The 13,511-nt window shown below is 40.7% G+C and overlaps 1 protein-coding gene across 3 annotated transcripts in view; it reads right to left on the bottom strand.

Annotated features, from left to right (window-relative positions):
- The window catches only part of slit3 (slit homolog 3 (Drosophila)), a 242,787-nt gene that overhangs the window by 100,362 nt on the left and 128,914 nt on the right, over window positions 1-13,511 (bottom strand). For all 3 annotated transcript variants that reach the window (XM_071458286.1, XM_071458287.1, XM_071458285.1), the window contains one exon: window positions 9,125-9,196. In XM_071458286.1, coding sequence (XP_071314387.1) covers window positions 9,125-9,196 — 72 coding nt within the window. The remainder of the gene's footprint in view (window positions 1-9,124; window positions 9,197-13,511) is intronic.

Here is a 13,511-nt window from a genome sequence, read left to right on the forward strand (position 1 = left end):
AAAAATAATTTCTTTGTTGTTTATGTGAGAATTTGTTGTGTTGGATTCAAAGTTGCAGAGTTGAATACTCCCACATCTTTATCCACATGACTCTAACATGTCTTCATTACCTCAATGACACTCGTGACTTCTACAGAGTGGTTCATGGGGGATTCCCAGCACTCTGTAGAACTGACAGGGAAATATCCTCAACTCCTCAAACTATATGTAACTCCAGGATTGTGTGTTGATCATCCTAAGAACATATCATCACCATCCTGAAGAAACCTCACATCTTTATTTTTCCTAGAATTGGGAATAACTGGTGAATCACTGGTGGCCATGCAATTCGTCCTCCATCCTCATCCAAAGTAAACGATTCCATCATCTCTGATATGATTGGATTCCTCTGACAGCTTTGTACACCAAGCACCCTGATTAGAGCTGACATGATTGGTATCAATCTGGGATGAGGGTGTACTTTGTGTGCCTGTGTGAGTATGTGTGTTCTCTGTATTTGTACCATTGTGTTGAATTCACAGTCTTTGTGTGTGCTTTCCTGTGTTCAGATCGCAGATGTTTATTTCAGGGGGGATAGAACAGGGGTCCAAAATTTAATTTCCTTCCATATAATTAGTGTGTTTAATCATGTCTATCATAAGGCCTATTGGCAGACTGATTCAATGCATCCCTCTGCTACCATCTGGAGCGGAGGGATGCGCACACGCACATAAATACACACACACACAGCAGCCCTGCCACTTCATGAAGCCATCAGTGAGCAACAACTACTGAGTGAGTAATTAATGACAGGACAGAGGAAGGGAAGGAGGATGGACTATAGTGGGGTTTCCATCCAATTCATATCGACAAATAAAGCTTCATCAAATGAGAAAATGAATGGAAACAGCACCGCTTTTGTGTGGAAATTATAGAATAGTTTCCTTTCTGCCTGGTGCAGAACATTTCTTATTATAAAGAAAGGACACAGTGAATTGTGATGGAGACGCATTCCAAACACATTTGTTTTTTTGTTTTTTTTCAAACCTCAATAGCACATGTTCGGGTCTAATACCAGAAATGTCCAAACTTTCCAAAATTCCTGAAATTTCTATTTTCATCTGAAATGCTGCAAATGTCTGCATTGAAATTGTTTGGCTCATACTTGCGGAGACTTTGTTGTTTTGTTGTTGAATGTGATGTCTACATTAGCCAAATGTGGGAGATAAATTGCTAATAAATGTATATTTACAATAATTTGGGCTAGACTTATTAATGTTGTTGGTCTAAAGTGGAACATTTTTTTTTGTAAGACTATTTTTGTAAGACTTTTTTTGTAAGGTTTCTTTGCATTTGCATAAACCTTTATATCTAAGTCATGCAACTGAGATCTCTCCAACACAAGCCTCTACTTTCTACTATTTTTTGTCTATCAAGGGAACCAATCACTTGTTTCTTGTCGTTGCCAGTCTAACTGCACATTTACATAGAAACACACAAAGAAAGATGAGCAATGCACAGATGAGCAAACTGAAAGAAAAATAAAAAGTCACTGGGGATGAATGGACTGATGAGAAAAACTGAAAGAGGGAAGAAAAAATGGCATGAGAACAGAGGGTGAAAGGAGTCAGAAGAACAGGTGAAAGGATTACAAAAAATGTTCGAGCAGGTGAATGATAGGGAACAGATAGAAAACTAGAAGGAAGGACTGAGGGAGGACAGGAGACATATAGTAAGACACTGGGTAAAATGAGAGAGCGGGGAAATAAAAGAAATAAAAAAGAAGGGGTGGTCTGCAGGAGGGAGGAAAGCTGAGAGTAAAAGTGTAGTAAAGTAGCAGGAGGTTGGAGATTGAAAAGCTAAAAGCTGAAAACAAAGGAAGGGTGAGGGGATGTAAGTGGACCAAGGACAGAAGTGATGGGAATGTGAAGAATGAAGGGCTGATGAGAGGACTCATCTCTCTCTCCTTCTCCTTAACAATCTTTAAACCTTTTTGTTTTCCTTTAACCCCCCCCCCCCCTTCTGGTTATAACATTGTGATACTAACTCATTTGTATAAGCAAGATAATCAAAGCAGGTCCGTTGTGTCGTCAATTCATTTCCAAGCCCAAATGCCTGGGATACCTGCAGTCCTGCTGATGTCGGATTAATGCAGGGTGGACGGACATCTGCAATGGCTGCCACTTCACATGGCCCTAATGCAGTAAATGAGGATTTCTACAATAAAGGGTTCGTTTTGACTTGCAAATGACGAGTCTGCTTTTAGTTCAATGGTACAGGAAGCCATGACATGTTTTCCACATAATTACAAGTCCACCTCTGTTGACTGTGTTCCTGACTGGGATTGGTACATGCAGTCAAGGATACCAAGTGGCTTTCCATCCAATGTGAATTATTCAAACTGAATGTAACCTTACATTTGCCTGAAGTGGATTTATGGTTTTTGTAACTCTATTGGCAACAAAAATAAACACTGAGAAGAGAGAGAAACATATTTGTGTAACGTTAAAGTTCAAGTTGAATAAAAGCAACGCTGCAAAATTCTGAAAAATCTAATCTGCTGTAGTCTGTCTGTAGCTGAAAGTAACCACTGCACTTTTCTGAATGTGAGTTTGAGTAAATGTTTCATTAAAACCGAATCACAAATCCTATCACCGTGATGAAAAATGCAACTGTTAGGGCAACGCTGTCTCGCTAAATATGTTACAATTCAGACAAAGCTATTGACATTTCTCCCTCCTGTCTCGGCTGGTAACAACCTTTAATGAATCAGCTACATCCTGCCATTTAAGGAAGTGCGTAGGGGGTCGGTGTCATGCAAAGAAAAATGGCAATCTGATTTCAGGAAGCTGGCTATCATGTCTCCATTCTTCTTCCCCACCACTCCTGGCAAAGACAGAGTATGCTTGGTGGGAGAAGAAATGACTTTGTGAAGTGTGTGTGCATTGTCGGCCTGGGTGTTACCTTCATTTAAAGAGGTTCTGTTCCCCCAAAGGAGGCTAATCATTCTTATTTTTTTGTACAATTTAACATGCACAGTTGCCTGGCTTGAGCTGTCTGCTGTTGGAATTGTGGTAAACATAAAAACAACTGATGGCAAGCATCTGCAAGGACAGACACACACAACAGTGTGGGTCAGAAACGTGTCTGTGCATGTGTGTGCATGTGCATGCAGCCGACACAATGTTCTCACCTCTCTCTGAGGCGCTGTTGTCATAATTCAAACAAACGGCCATCCTGCACTGCATTGTGGGTAGGGAAGCGTGAAGCGTGGAGGCGTTTTACGAGGGGGAAGAGAAAGGAGAGGATGACAGGAAGGAGAAAGGTAAAGAAGTAAAGCCACGGGGTGGATTCTTTTCTTTTTTTTTTGTTCTTACACTGATAAACTGTACGGTTGTACTGTTGGAGAAATTACATATTACATTCTCTGAACACACTCTTCCAAACCACCTGAAGGTACTATAAGTGTGTCGATGTGGAGCACGGGTGGACCCGGTGGGAAAAATGAATTAAATTTTATCACAATAAAAAAAAAAAAAAAAGTGGGTGAGAGAGCGAGAAGGCGGGCAGATAGAAAACAAGGCACAATATGAGGACGCGATGGCTACAGAAGATAAAAAGCGTGTCTGTGTGGGCACTGAGGTGTAATGTGAGGGCATATGAAACAGCTGTACCTTATCTGATGCGTCCATGCTTCTGTAATCCAGCGACAGCTATGTGCCTCCCAGCATGAGTGAGTCACATATGTTGTGATCTGAGCATGACTACGACTGTACACACACTGTGGATCTGTGGCTGATCACAGTCACCACTTGTCTCTTCACTGTTGTACAACGTTTATGTAGGTCTCAAGAAATCGGGTTTAGCCCGTCAGAATCTCATGATATCATGATGGATCAAATACATCTGCATGTCAGATATAAAGACCGTTTGAATATCATCATTACTACTTAGCATTATTGCTTTTGTTGTTGTCTGTGTAAACTCTCAGCACGACAGTGTGGGGAACTATTCAAATGAGTCAGTCAATGTTTGTAAGTGCTATTAGAACATTTTTATCTTGGCTTGTTTCATCTCTATGTGAATGTGTTGATCATTTTTACATTGTCTTTTAGTGTGTGAATTAATTGTTTGCTGTGATTTTATGTTATGTTTGCAGCTTGCATCAAATTGCCCCCTCGGGCATGAATAAATTTTGTATTTAATTTAATTAGTTATATGACACTTCTCATTTATAATAAATGAACAAGGTTCTTGCAACAGTTTGTTTTGTGTTGTTTTTTTACTTTAAATGTTAAGCTCAACAGTGTCCTTACGAAAATAGCACAAGGGGGTAAATGTTATTGAGGAATATTCTGCAAACTGCTGATAAAACTCTTGTTGCCTCACAACATGATCCAGGCCTCCGTGAGAGTTTTTCATAAAGTGGTTGGTTGGTGGCTGTTCATCACGGGTACGAAGCAACTCAGAAGCTATCAACACAGGAGGCAGAGGAGAAAGAGTGTAAAAGCAATATATGGCCAATTCAAGACCTGCAGTAGTGTTAAATGTTAGAAATACAGTAACACATCCATTATAAGACTTGCATGCTTTGACACTAGTGGGCCAAAGAGGCAGTTACAGCTAGAATAATTTGAATACTAAGAAATCAGCTGAAATGTATTCTTCTTTTTATCTCTTGGCGTGGGTGGTGGTGGTGGTGCAAAGAGTCAGTTTTCCGTGGACGGACAGAGCTTTCTCACTGCTGTTTACGAGCTACATTTGTATTTCTGTCGTACAGTAAGTTTTAATTCATCACTTCCTCTGTGAGGAAACCTGCCACATACTTCACACACATTGCTAGGAAATATTCTGCAGCATCTAGTTTTTTTTTTTTTTTATTAAAAAAAGAGATCAGGCATTTTCTCCTGCGGCATCCTGACTTCATGATAAGCTCAAGAGCAGAAGAAGAAACCTGAAGCGCGAGATGCCAAAAGACAGAAGCCAGCACAGTGTGGGAGATTCACAGGAGTGGTTAGCATGATGACCTTTCTGACAAGGCCAGACAGGACAGGACAGGACAGGATTAGATTAAGGAAAATACTATTAGATTGGGTACGACTGGATACAATATAAACATCCAGAACGTGACATAGATAAAACTGTAAAACATAAATCTTACCAAAGGAATTTCAGCTCAGTGCTTTCTATCCATTCTAACTCTACATTTGCCTTTATCATTTTTATCATTTAGCTTGACTGGCAGGTTGAGTTTAGGGGAATGACAGGACCAGCAGTCAGCACAATGTATAGGGGAGCTCTCACACACACACACACACACAAACACAGACACACACACACATAAACACCTACACACAGATGTATGGCATATACCTGTCTCCTTAGGTTAGTGGAAGACTACAGTAATCGTATTTGCCAGGTTCTTGGCAGTTTCAGCAAAACAGTCAATCTGATAGCAGGGTCAAAAGGGTCTGTGTGTGTGTGTGTGTGTGTGTGTGTGTGTGTGTGTGTGTGTGTATGTGTGTGTGTGTGTGTGTGTGTGTGTGTATGAAGGAAGTGCAATAAATGGTGTACACTGGGCCACTGGGCAGCATGAAAGGGAACAACTGAGAGAGAAAGATAGAGACCCTACCCACAGAGAAAGAGTGAGTGAGACAGAAAAGGAGAGGGACACGGATCAAGAGGGACTGAGAGAGGTGAGGAGGAGGTGAGAGAGACAGAGGAGAGAGAGAGAGCGGAGGGAGAGAGACAAAGTGAGAGGGAGACGCATGAGAAAGTCAATGCTGTGTCCACCAGGGACAGGATGTCATGAAGGTTTTTTTTTTTCTACTCTGTGGTATAATGGAGGGTTGGAGCCTTTTACTGCAGGAGTCACCTTGTCTAATGGAGGGAAGGATGGAGGGATGGAGGGGTGGAAAAGAAAAAAAAGAGGGAAATAGTGATGAAAAAGTGGGAGAGATGGAGAGGGAATTTAAGGGAAGTTGGAAGGGAGGTGAGAAAGATGGGGGGAATGGAGGGAAAACGGAGAGTAGGGATGGGGTGAGCATGAAAAGAAAAAAGAGAAAGGGATTGAAAGAGAGAGAAATGGGATCAAGAGGGAAAGCGCGAGGTAAGACTGTCGAGGTAAGGATTGACAGACAGATGATGAGATAAGAGAAACAGGAGGAAGAATAACGGATAATTCTTGACAGGAAGGATAGAGGATGAGGATGAGGATGTGACGAGAGCTAGAGGAAGGAACAGGGGCAAGGAAAACATGGAAGAAGGAAAAAGGAGGAGGAGAAAGAGAAAGAAAGCAGCGCTGATAAGAGGAGGAGGAATGGGAGGAGAAGGTGCTGCAAAACGTCAGAAAGAGGGTGGAAGAAATAAATGGTCTGTATATGTCTGAGTCACATCTAATTTTGGCAGAAAAAAAAGCTAAATGATTGACTTTGTACTCCAAGGCAATTTAGGGCAAAACATTTTAACGGGGGCAGAGACAATTTTACTGTCAAATTTGATTGATATGACTTTATAGCTTTGGCAAAAAGTGGGGAGTCGTGTTAGAACAGCAGGTCTGGTGTTAAAAAGGTAAAGGGCAGGGTGCAGCATTTTAGAGTGGAATATGTCCAATGTGCAAAGTCTGGAAGCTCATACTGAATTTCAACTGCTGCACAGTGGATCCGCTCTGTGGGACTATCATAGCAGACTGTGGTTACACTGGACAGTGCTCAGATGTAAATGTGTGTTAATGTATGACTGTGACGCAGGGAAGTGCTGAAAAAGAGTTTGCACACTCCGCAAACCCTCCCTGGATGAGCACAGGTTTAATAAATTGACATCAATATCTAAGATGTAACGTCGCAACCTGCTGCGGTTTAAGATGTGATACGTTCTGCAGTTGGTTCATTTTTCTGGCGCCGAACTTCAAATAGTTGTGAAATACTTGAGTGAGTGTGAGGTCAAAGACGTGAGGCGCTGCCGAGCGTTTAGTTTGGAGCGCTGTCCGTTGTGAGAAGAAAGAGTGGCTTAGATGATCAGAGGCCAACCTGAACTCAGGGGTTTGGAGCCCAGCCATGGGAGCTGACACTCGCTCACTTACATACACACACAAACACACACAGTGGTACAGAGCACTTTCAGCTCCATTTAACTTAAGAGTAATAATCTCCTGTGGACTTTGGCGGCCATATTGAACTTGCATCACATTTGGGAGAGGAAACTAAGCAGAGAGGCACATTTGCTTGTAGCCTAACTCTGAATCACCGACCTGTGGTGAGATGCATATTAATCAATTCACATTCGGCCCAATGAAAAAGCAGCAGTAACACATAGATCTTAACAATTCAAGGACACATAAGTTCACATTTCAAGGTGATATATGTATATGTGGCTGATTAAATGGAGGAACTGAAATGAATCCAAGTAGTTACTGTAATTGTGTCTGTGGTTGCTCACTTAGCTAAGTTGTGATTTGTGGAGTGTAAAGTTGTGACGACTGTGCCAACCCAAGCTCGAGCCCAGAGTTCCTGTTGGTTAGTGTGTATCTGACTTTGGCTAATTATTTGTGGATTTGAGAAAACACTAGTTTGAGGCAGAGGGACAAAATAACACCTCCTGGACAAATGGGACCACTAATCTAGTCTTTAAAGTAACACAATCACTACTGCCTAGGTGGGTCTTATTAGGCTGGATGCTAAAACATGTTCCTGCAACAGGAAACAATTTCGCTGCAAGGTTTTGATCATATCACGTGATCTTCACAGCTGTTGTCATGGAACTACAGACGACCAAAAAATGTTTTTCTATGCACTTTGAAGTTCACTCTTGACCCCGGGAAGAGCAGTTGAAATCAGAAATCATTTGATTTGATGAATCATTTATTTAGTAGGTGCTCTGGAGCTTTTGGATCATATCACATCAACAGCAGAGTGGAACGAAATAGAAGAATGGAATGACTTGGTCCAGTGGATGAATATGACAGATGCATTTATCGTGGAATCAAAGGTGGCCAGTCTTCTGATGAACTCATCCCACGCTTGTCACACTTTAAAAAAAGTGTGGTCATTTTTATTTGTTCACATTGCAATTGGAAAATCACAAAAGTCAATCTCTCTCTGTATTAAGAATACAATCCTCCCCTTACTCTCTGCATCCCTCTGTCTGTCTTTCTATCTCATTAAGCCAAAGAAGACTGTTTGTGTTCTGGTTTTGTTTTTGTCAGTCAGCAGCTCTGGTAGTGAAATAAAGCTTGAGAACCATTCAGAAATATGGGTTATTATGTTTTTGTATCTTGTAGTTATAATGCTCTGCTCTCTTCCTCTGTCCTGTCAGTCATGACTAATAAAACACAACAGAAAATCTGCTTTTTCTCAGCGTTATCCAGCTTTGTTGTCCTGTATAGTCACAAACCTGAACTATCCTATACAACCACAATCTGCCTATTCTATTCTATTCTATTCTATCTAACCCTATATCGAACTCTCTCACATCAAAGACATTGTTTATCCCCAAGAGCCTGTCTAGTAGTTTCCTATGTGGCATCAGGTAGGATTGATCAGCCATTATCGATGAGAAGCATTGATTAGGCAGCATATTGATTACACTATTGGTGATTAGGACATCATGAATAAATGACAGAGGGCTATTGAACGCTTGATGGGAGGATAAAACCTCTCTGGACAGGACGAGAGGAGAGGGATTGGAGGAGGAGAAAGAAAGGAGGACAGTGGGAATATTGGAGAAGGTGGAACAAAAATTAAAAAAGAAAGTGGGAAGAAAACAGGCAGAGGTGATGAAAAGCAGAAGGCTAAAGAGGGTGAGGAGGTGCAGAGATGATGGAAAAAACAGACAAACCATGTGGAGCTGGAAAATGTGTCAGGGAGATTCATTTATAAGAGTAAATGCAGTGCTTATGACTAAATCTAAACCAGATCAATGATGCAGAAACAAATTGTTCTGATGCCATATCTAGGAATTACAATGACGTCCTCAAATTCTTTGTAAGAACATCTAAATTAAAGCCGTAGAAGGAAATATTAAAAGAATCGCAATATAGTATTTGGAGAGGAAAAGATGAGGTGAAGAAACACAAGAGATAAGATGGAGATAAGATGGAGGGAAGATGGAGAGGGAGGAGGAAAAGGGAGGGAGTAATTGTGCTTACAGGTTCTTGACACTGGTGATTCCTCTGAACGCTTTCCTGGGAACCGCCTGGATCTGGTTCTCACTGAGGTCTCTGGAGAGAGAGAGGGAGAGAGAGAGAGAGAGAGAGAGAGAGCGAGAGAGAGAGCAGACATTAGTTGAGGTATTCGAAGCACTCAAAGATGTATGGAGTCAGATGATAAACAAAACCACAAACATATGATCTATGCCACACAGACACACACATAACCTCACACACACTCACATGAACATACACATGCACGCACACACACACACACACACACACACACACATAGCCAATTACAGAACAAAGACAGAGAAGGAGAAAGAGATGGAGCGAGGGAGGAAGAGAAAGGATGATGTGACATTTATGATCAGTGGAACAATTTGGTCCAAAGAGCTTCAAAGACAAAAGGAACTATCAGAAATGCTGAAGTGTGTGTGTGTGTGTGTGTGTGTGTGTGTGTGTGTGCATGTGTGTGTGTGTGATTAATGGAGAAGCAGTGGTGGGGAAAGAAAGTGGAATGAGGAGAAAAGAATCAGAGGATAAAAGGCCGGCGTGTGTGTCTGTTGAATGTGTGTGTTTCACATGTTTTTAATGTAAAAGTTCTTTTTTTTTTTTTTTTAACTTCTGCCCTCCGACTGTGCGATGCTGCTCTGGTGGAAAAATGAAGCAATCATATCTATTCTGAGAAACTCGAAAACACACATTATTATACCACCATCAAGCAACATATTTATTTTCTCTCTCTGGGTGATGATGACTCTTTTCCTCTCTCTCTCTTTCGTGCACACACTGAACATGGCGGCACATACAACAGTTTTTTTCTCTTCCTCCGTAATGAACACCTGTATGAGCCAAATGATTTTTGACATGACACAATAGCCTGGCCCTAACTCTGTTAGCGCTGTTTGTTGGGGAGAGGGTCTGGCAGGAAAACAGGACTCAGAAAGCACAATGTAATTAGAGAGAGAGAGACAGAGAGGTAGAGAGAGGTATGAAATATCAAACAACCTAATCACCCAATATCCCTGCCAGTCAGGCCTGAGTCAAACACACACAGACACACTCTTACACACACACGTGTGCTAACGACGTCAATCAGCAGCAGCGCACAAATACATGACCACCACTGTTGGGTAGTGGACGCACATTTGAATAATCACAACAGAGCAGCACAAAAGAGCAACAAGCCGCCGCCTGGACTTTTCCGTTTGACCTTGACACTCAGACACACACACACATGCACAAATACAAGTACACAGCAAGGAAATCAGCCAGTCTCTCCGTGGAGAACAGTAATTATGTACCAACCATATTCATAACATTTCCCTGTCACGCAGTTAAGAAACACAGCTTCTTATTGGTCAGTTTTCACAGACACACACACACATACATGCACCCACACACATATACTTTGGAATAAACGTGTGCTCACACATACATACACCCCAGCGTACATACTGTATATGCTTACACTGTCTAATTTACACTCACGCACGCATTCAAGTACACAGGAGGAAAATTGGTTGTGCATTATTCCAAAGCCAATCAACCTTTATTAGTGCTGTGAATGTTAATTGGCAAGCCGTGCTCGGAAAACAGAAAACTCATTTCCTCAAACTAACAAGGTTTCATCGTTTTGGACGTTTCCCTTTCAGCCCTGTGTTTTCTGGCTCATTCCTTTTGTTTGACAAGAGATGAGCGTTCCCCCCTTTTTTTTTTTTCCTCCCCGGGCCTTGATGGGAAAAGTATGTGCCTGGCATTGTATACTCTTTAGGCAAAGAAAATATGTGCTTTTATGTGCAATTTTGCTCAGCGCTTGCGGTAACGAAGAAGTGCAAAAAAAAAAAAAAAAGGCAAACGTTTGACAGACAGGAATAGTATTATGATATTTTAATGTGCAACACAGCCGGAAAATATTTTTCGTGTTTACACTTCTTGTTTTGAAGGTTTTGACACTTTTTGGGTAGAGATGGGATTTTTCTAAAGGAAGGTTATCTTTCCTTTTTTTTCTGTCTTTGTTGCTCCCTTGCTGACGTTGACAGAATAAATAGGAAACAGATAGAAAGCAAAGCTGTTATCACTCTTGCTTTCCATGCTGCACTATCTTTGACTATCCCTCTCTATTATCTATCATTCTGTGCATCTATCTGCTGAACTATCTAACTATATCCATAAATCTATCTTGTTTATCTCTATAATTTGCATCTCTTTTATACCACTCTGCCCTGTGTGGACGGCTGACAAACATGAATGATTACAAAAAAATGAGAAAGAAAACAAGAGAAAGAGAACAAGATAAAGAAAAAAAAACATTAAAAACTCATATTTCAGAGGATTTCCATGGCTAATAAATCTTTTATTGTTTTGTTTACCAACCACATTCGTTTGTTATTTCTTCTAACAGAAGAAAAGCCACCAAAGTCAAATAAAAGCCATTATTAGACCGGGTGTCTGTCTGTCTGTCGGCCTTTATGACTCCAGCTGAGTGAGTGACATCAGCTCCAGGAGTACACAGCTTAGGGTGCTAAAATAAAATTCATATGTCACGAAGCTGTGAATGAAGTTTTCATGATACGGGCGGTTACAGGTTGTCCATTTGTGTGATTGGTTTAAGGGTTATGGAAATGTTTTTATGTCCATGCTGCATCCAGCGCTCTCACTGTTTGGATGACATTTTGGGAGGCGTAAACAAAAGATGGACATGACGTCAACACTTTATTGAAAACTAGAAAAAAAAGGGTACAGCAGGATTAAATACACTAGTTGTGCAAAAGGGAAGTTTATTATGCCACAGATGTGTTTATAGCTAGATAGAGTATGCACCAGTCTGATAAATGTGTTGGTTGTAACTGTTTAAAGCTGCATATAGGCATTTTTCTTTTTCATTTTTCTTTAAATATACAAATGCAAAGGTCTCATCAGCTTGAAAGAGAAATTAAAAGGCCACGCCCATTAAGAGATGTTATAGATTTCTGTAATTGTCCAAAGTAAATTCTGGTGGGAGGTGTGGTCACTGGGAAGATATTTTTGCACAGGAAGTGACAAAAATATGAAAAAAAATGAACAATATGTTCCAAAAAAAGCAACATTAATAATCATGACTGATCAGTTTCTGCACCTCCATCTCCACCAGACACATAGATCAAAAAATGTAGGTGAAAAAAGTTAAATTGTCTTCAAGTCACTTCACATGATTATAGTGAATGAATAGTCTTCCTTATTCAATTAAGCCTCTGAACAGATGGCTTCAAATCAAGTGTTTGTATGTAAAATTGCATATTAATAATTACATCAGCAAAAAGCAATGTTTAAGTTTGTGAAAAAAAACAATTGAACTGAAAGTTTCACCTGAAAAACTGTTTTCATCAACAGGTTTAAAATAGTTCAGTAACTGTCATCACATTTTGATGAAAATAACCTGATTGTACACAGACGTGACAAAAACATACAGGAATTCATTGTGTGGAAAAACCAAAACGAAACGATTGGCAGATCATGTAGGAGTCCACTGCTGAAACAAAGTTGGTTTTCATACTCTTTAATATTCAAGCAGATGCCTCTGGCTGCACAGTTTTGATTTGGCGTGATGTACTGGCAGATATTAAAAACAAGTCTTTACTCTAACATCATGTATTATTAATGTCTCAGCACGTTCAACATCCACAGCCACGTTATGTTCTCATGTAAACAGTTGTCCTCTCATCTCTCCCTGAGTCACACCCGCCGACCTTTGAGCAGAGCAAAGGCTATCGCCAACAGGAGATTGGCTTCTGATCCTTGAAAAGGACACTCACTGATAGACTAACCACACAGACGCACACGCACAGGTACACACAGGACTCATTTGGATAGCGGGATGTTTTGTACACCAGCGTCTAGCAATCTACTCCCACATTTCAATTATTGGATTTGGCCTTTTTGGTCATCCTCTATTGCCACAGCATTTCAGGGAGCAGGCAATTAATCTCCTAAAAATTCTATTAAAGAGACGGATGGCTGCTTGAATTATACATCAGTTCTATTAGGATGACAAATTCTGTAAATTATAGTGATAGTGATTATGAAAACAACTGCGTATCTCTTGATGAATCAGAAGATCTCAGGAGGTGGATGGAGACAAGACAAACATAGCAAAGTTCACAAAAGTTCAAGTATCCATGGGTACAAGGAGAAATGAAGAAGAGGAGGAATCAGAAAAGGAGGGAGTGAAGCAAGAAGAAGAAGAAGAGGAGGAAGAAGAAGAGGCCCAGCAAACAGCAGCAGCAAGAGAAGAAGAAATGGCAGCCCTCCATTATCCACTCCATGTTTGTCATGGCTTCCTAAGTGCTGTATAATTGATTGAATTTTGACCAAATGTCTTCCAGACCTCCCCCTTTTTACC

The sequence above is a fragment of the Trachinotus anak genome, unplaced genomic scaffold (genome assembly GCF_046630095.1).
Source record: "Trachinotus anak isolate AG129_WGS33_773 ecotype Australia unplaced genomic scaffold, CSIRO_AGI_Tana_v1 ptg000021l, whole genome shotgun sequence".
In the NCBI taxonomy this organism is placed as follows: Eukaryota; Metazoa; Chordata; class Actinopteri; order Carangiformes; family Carangidae; genus Trachinotus; species Trachinotus anak.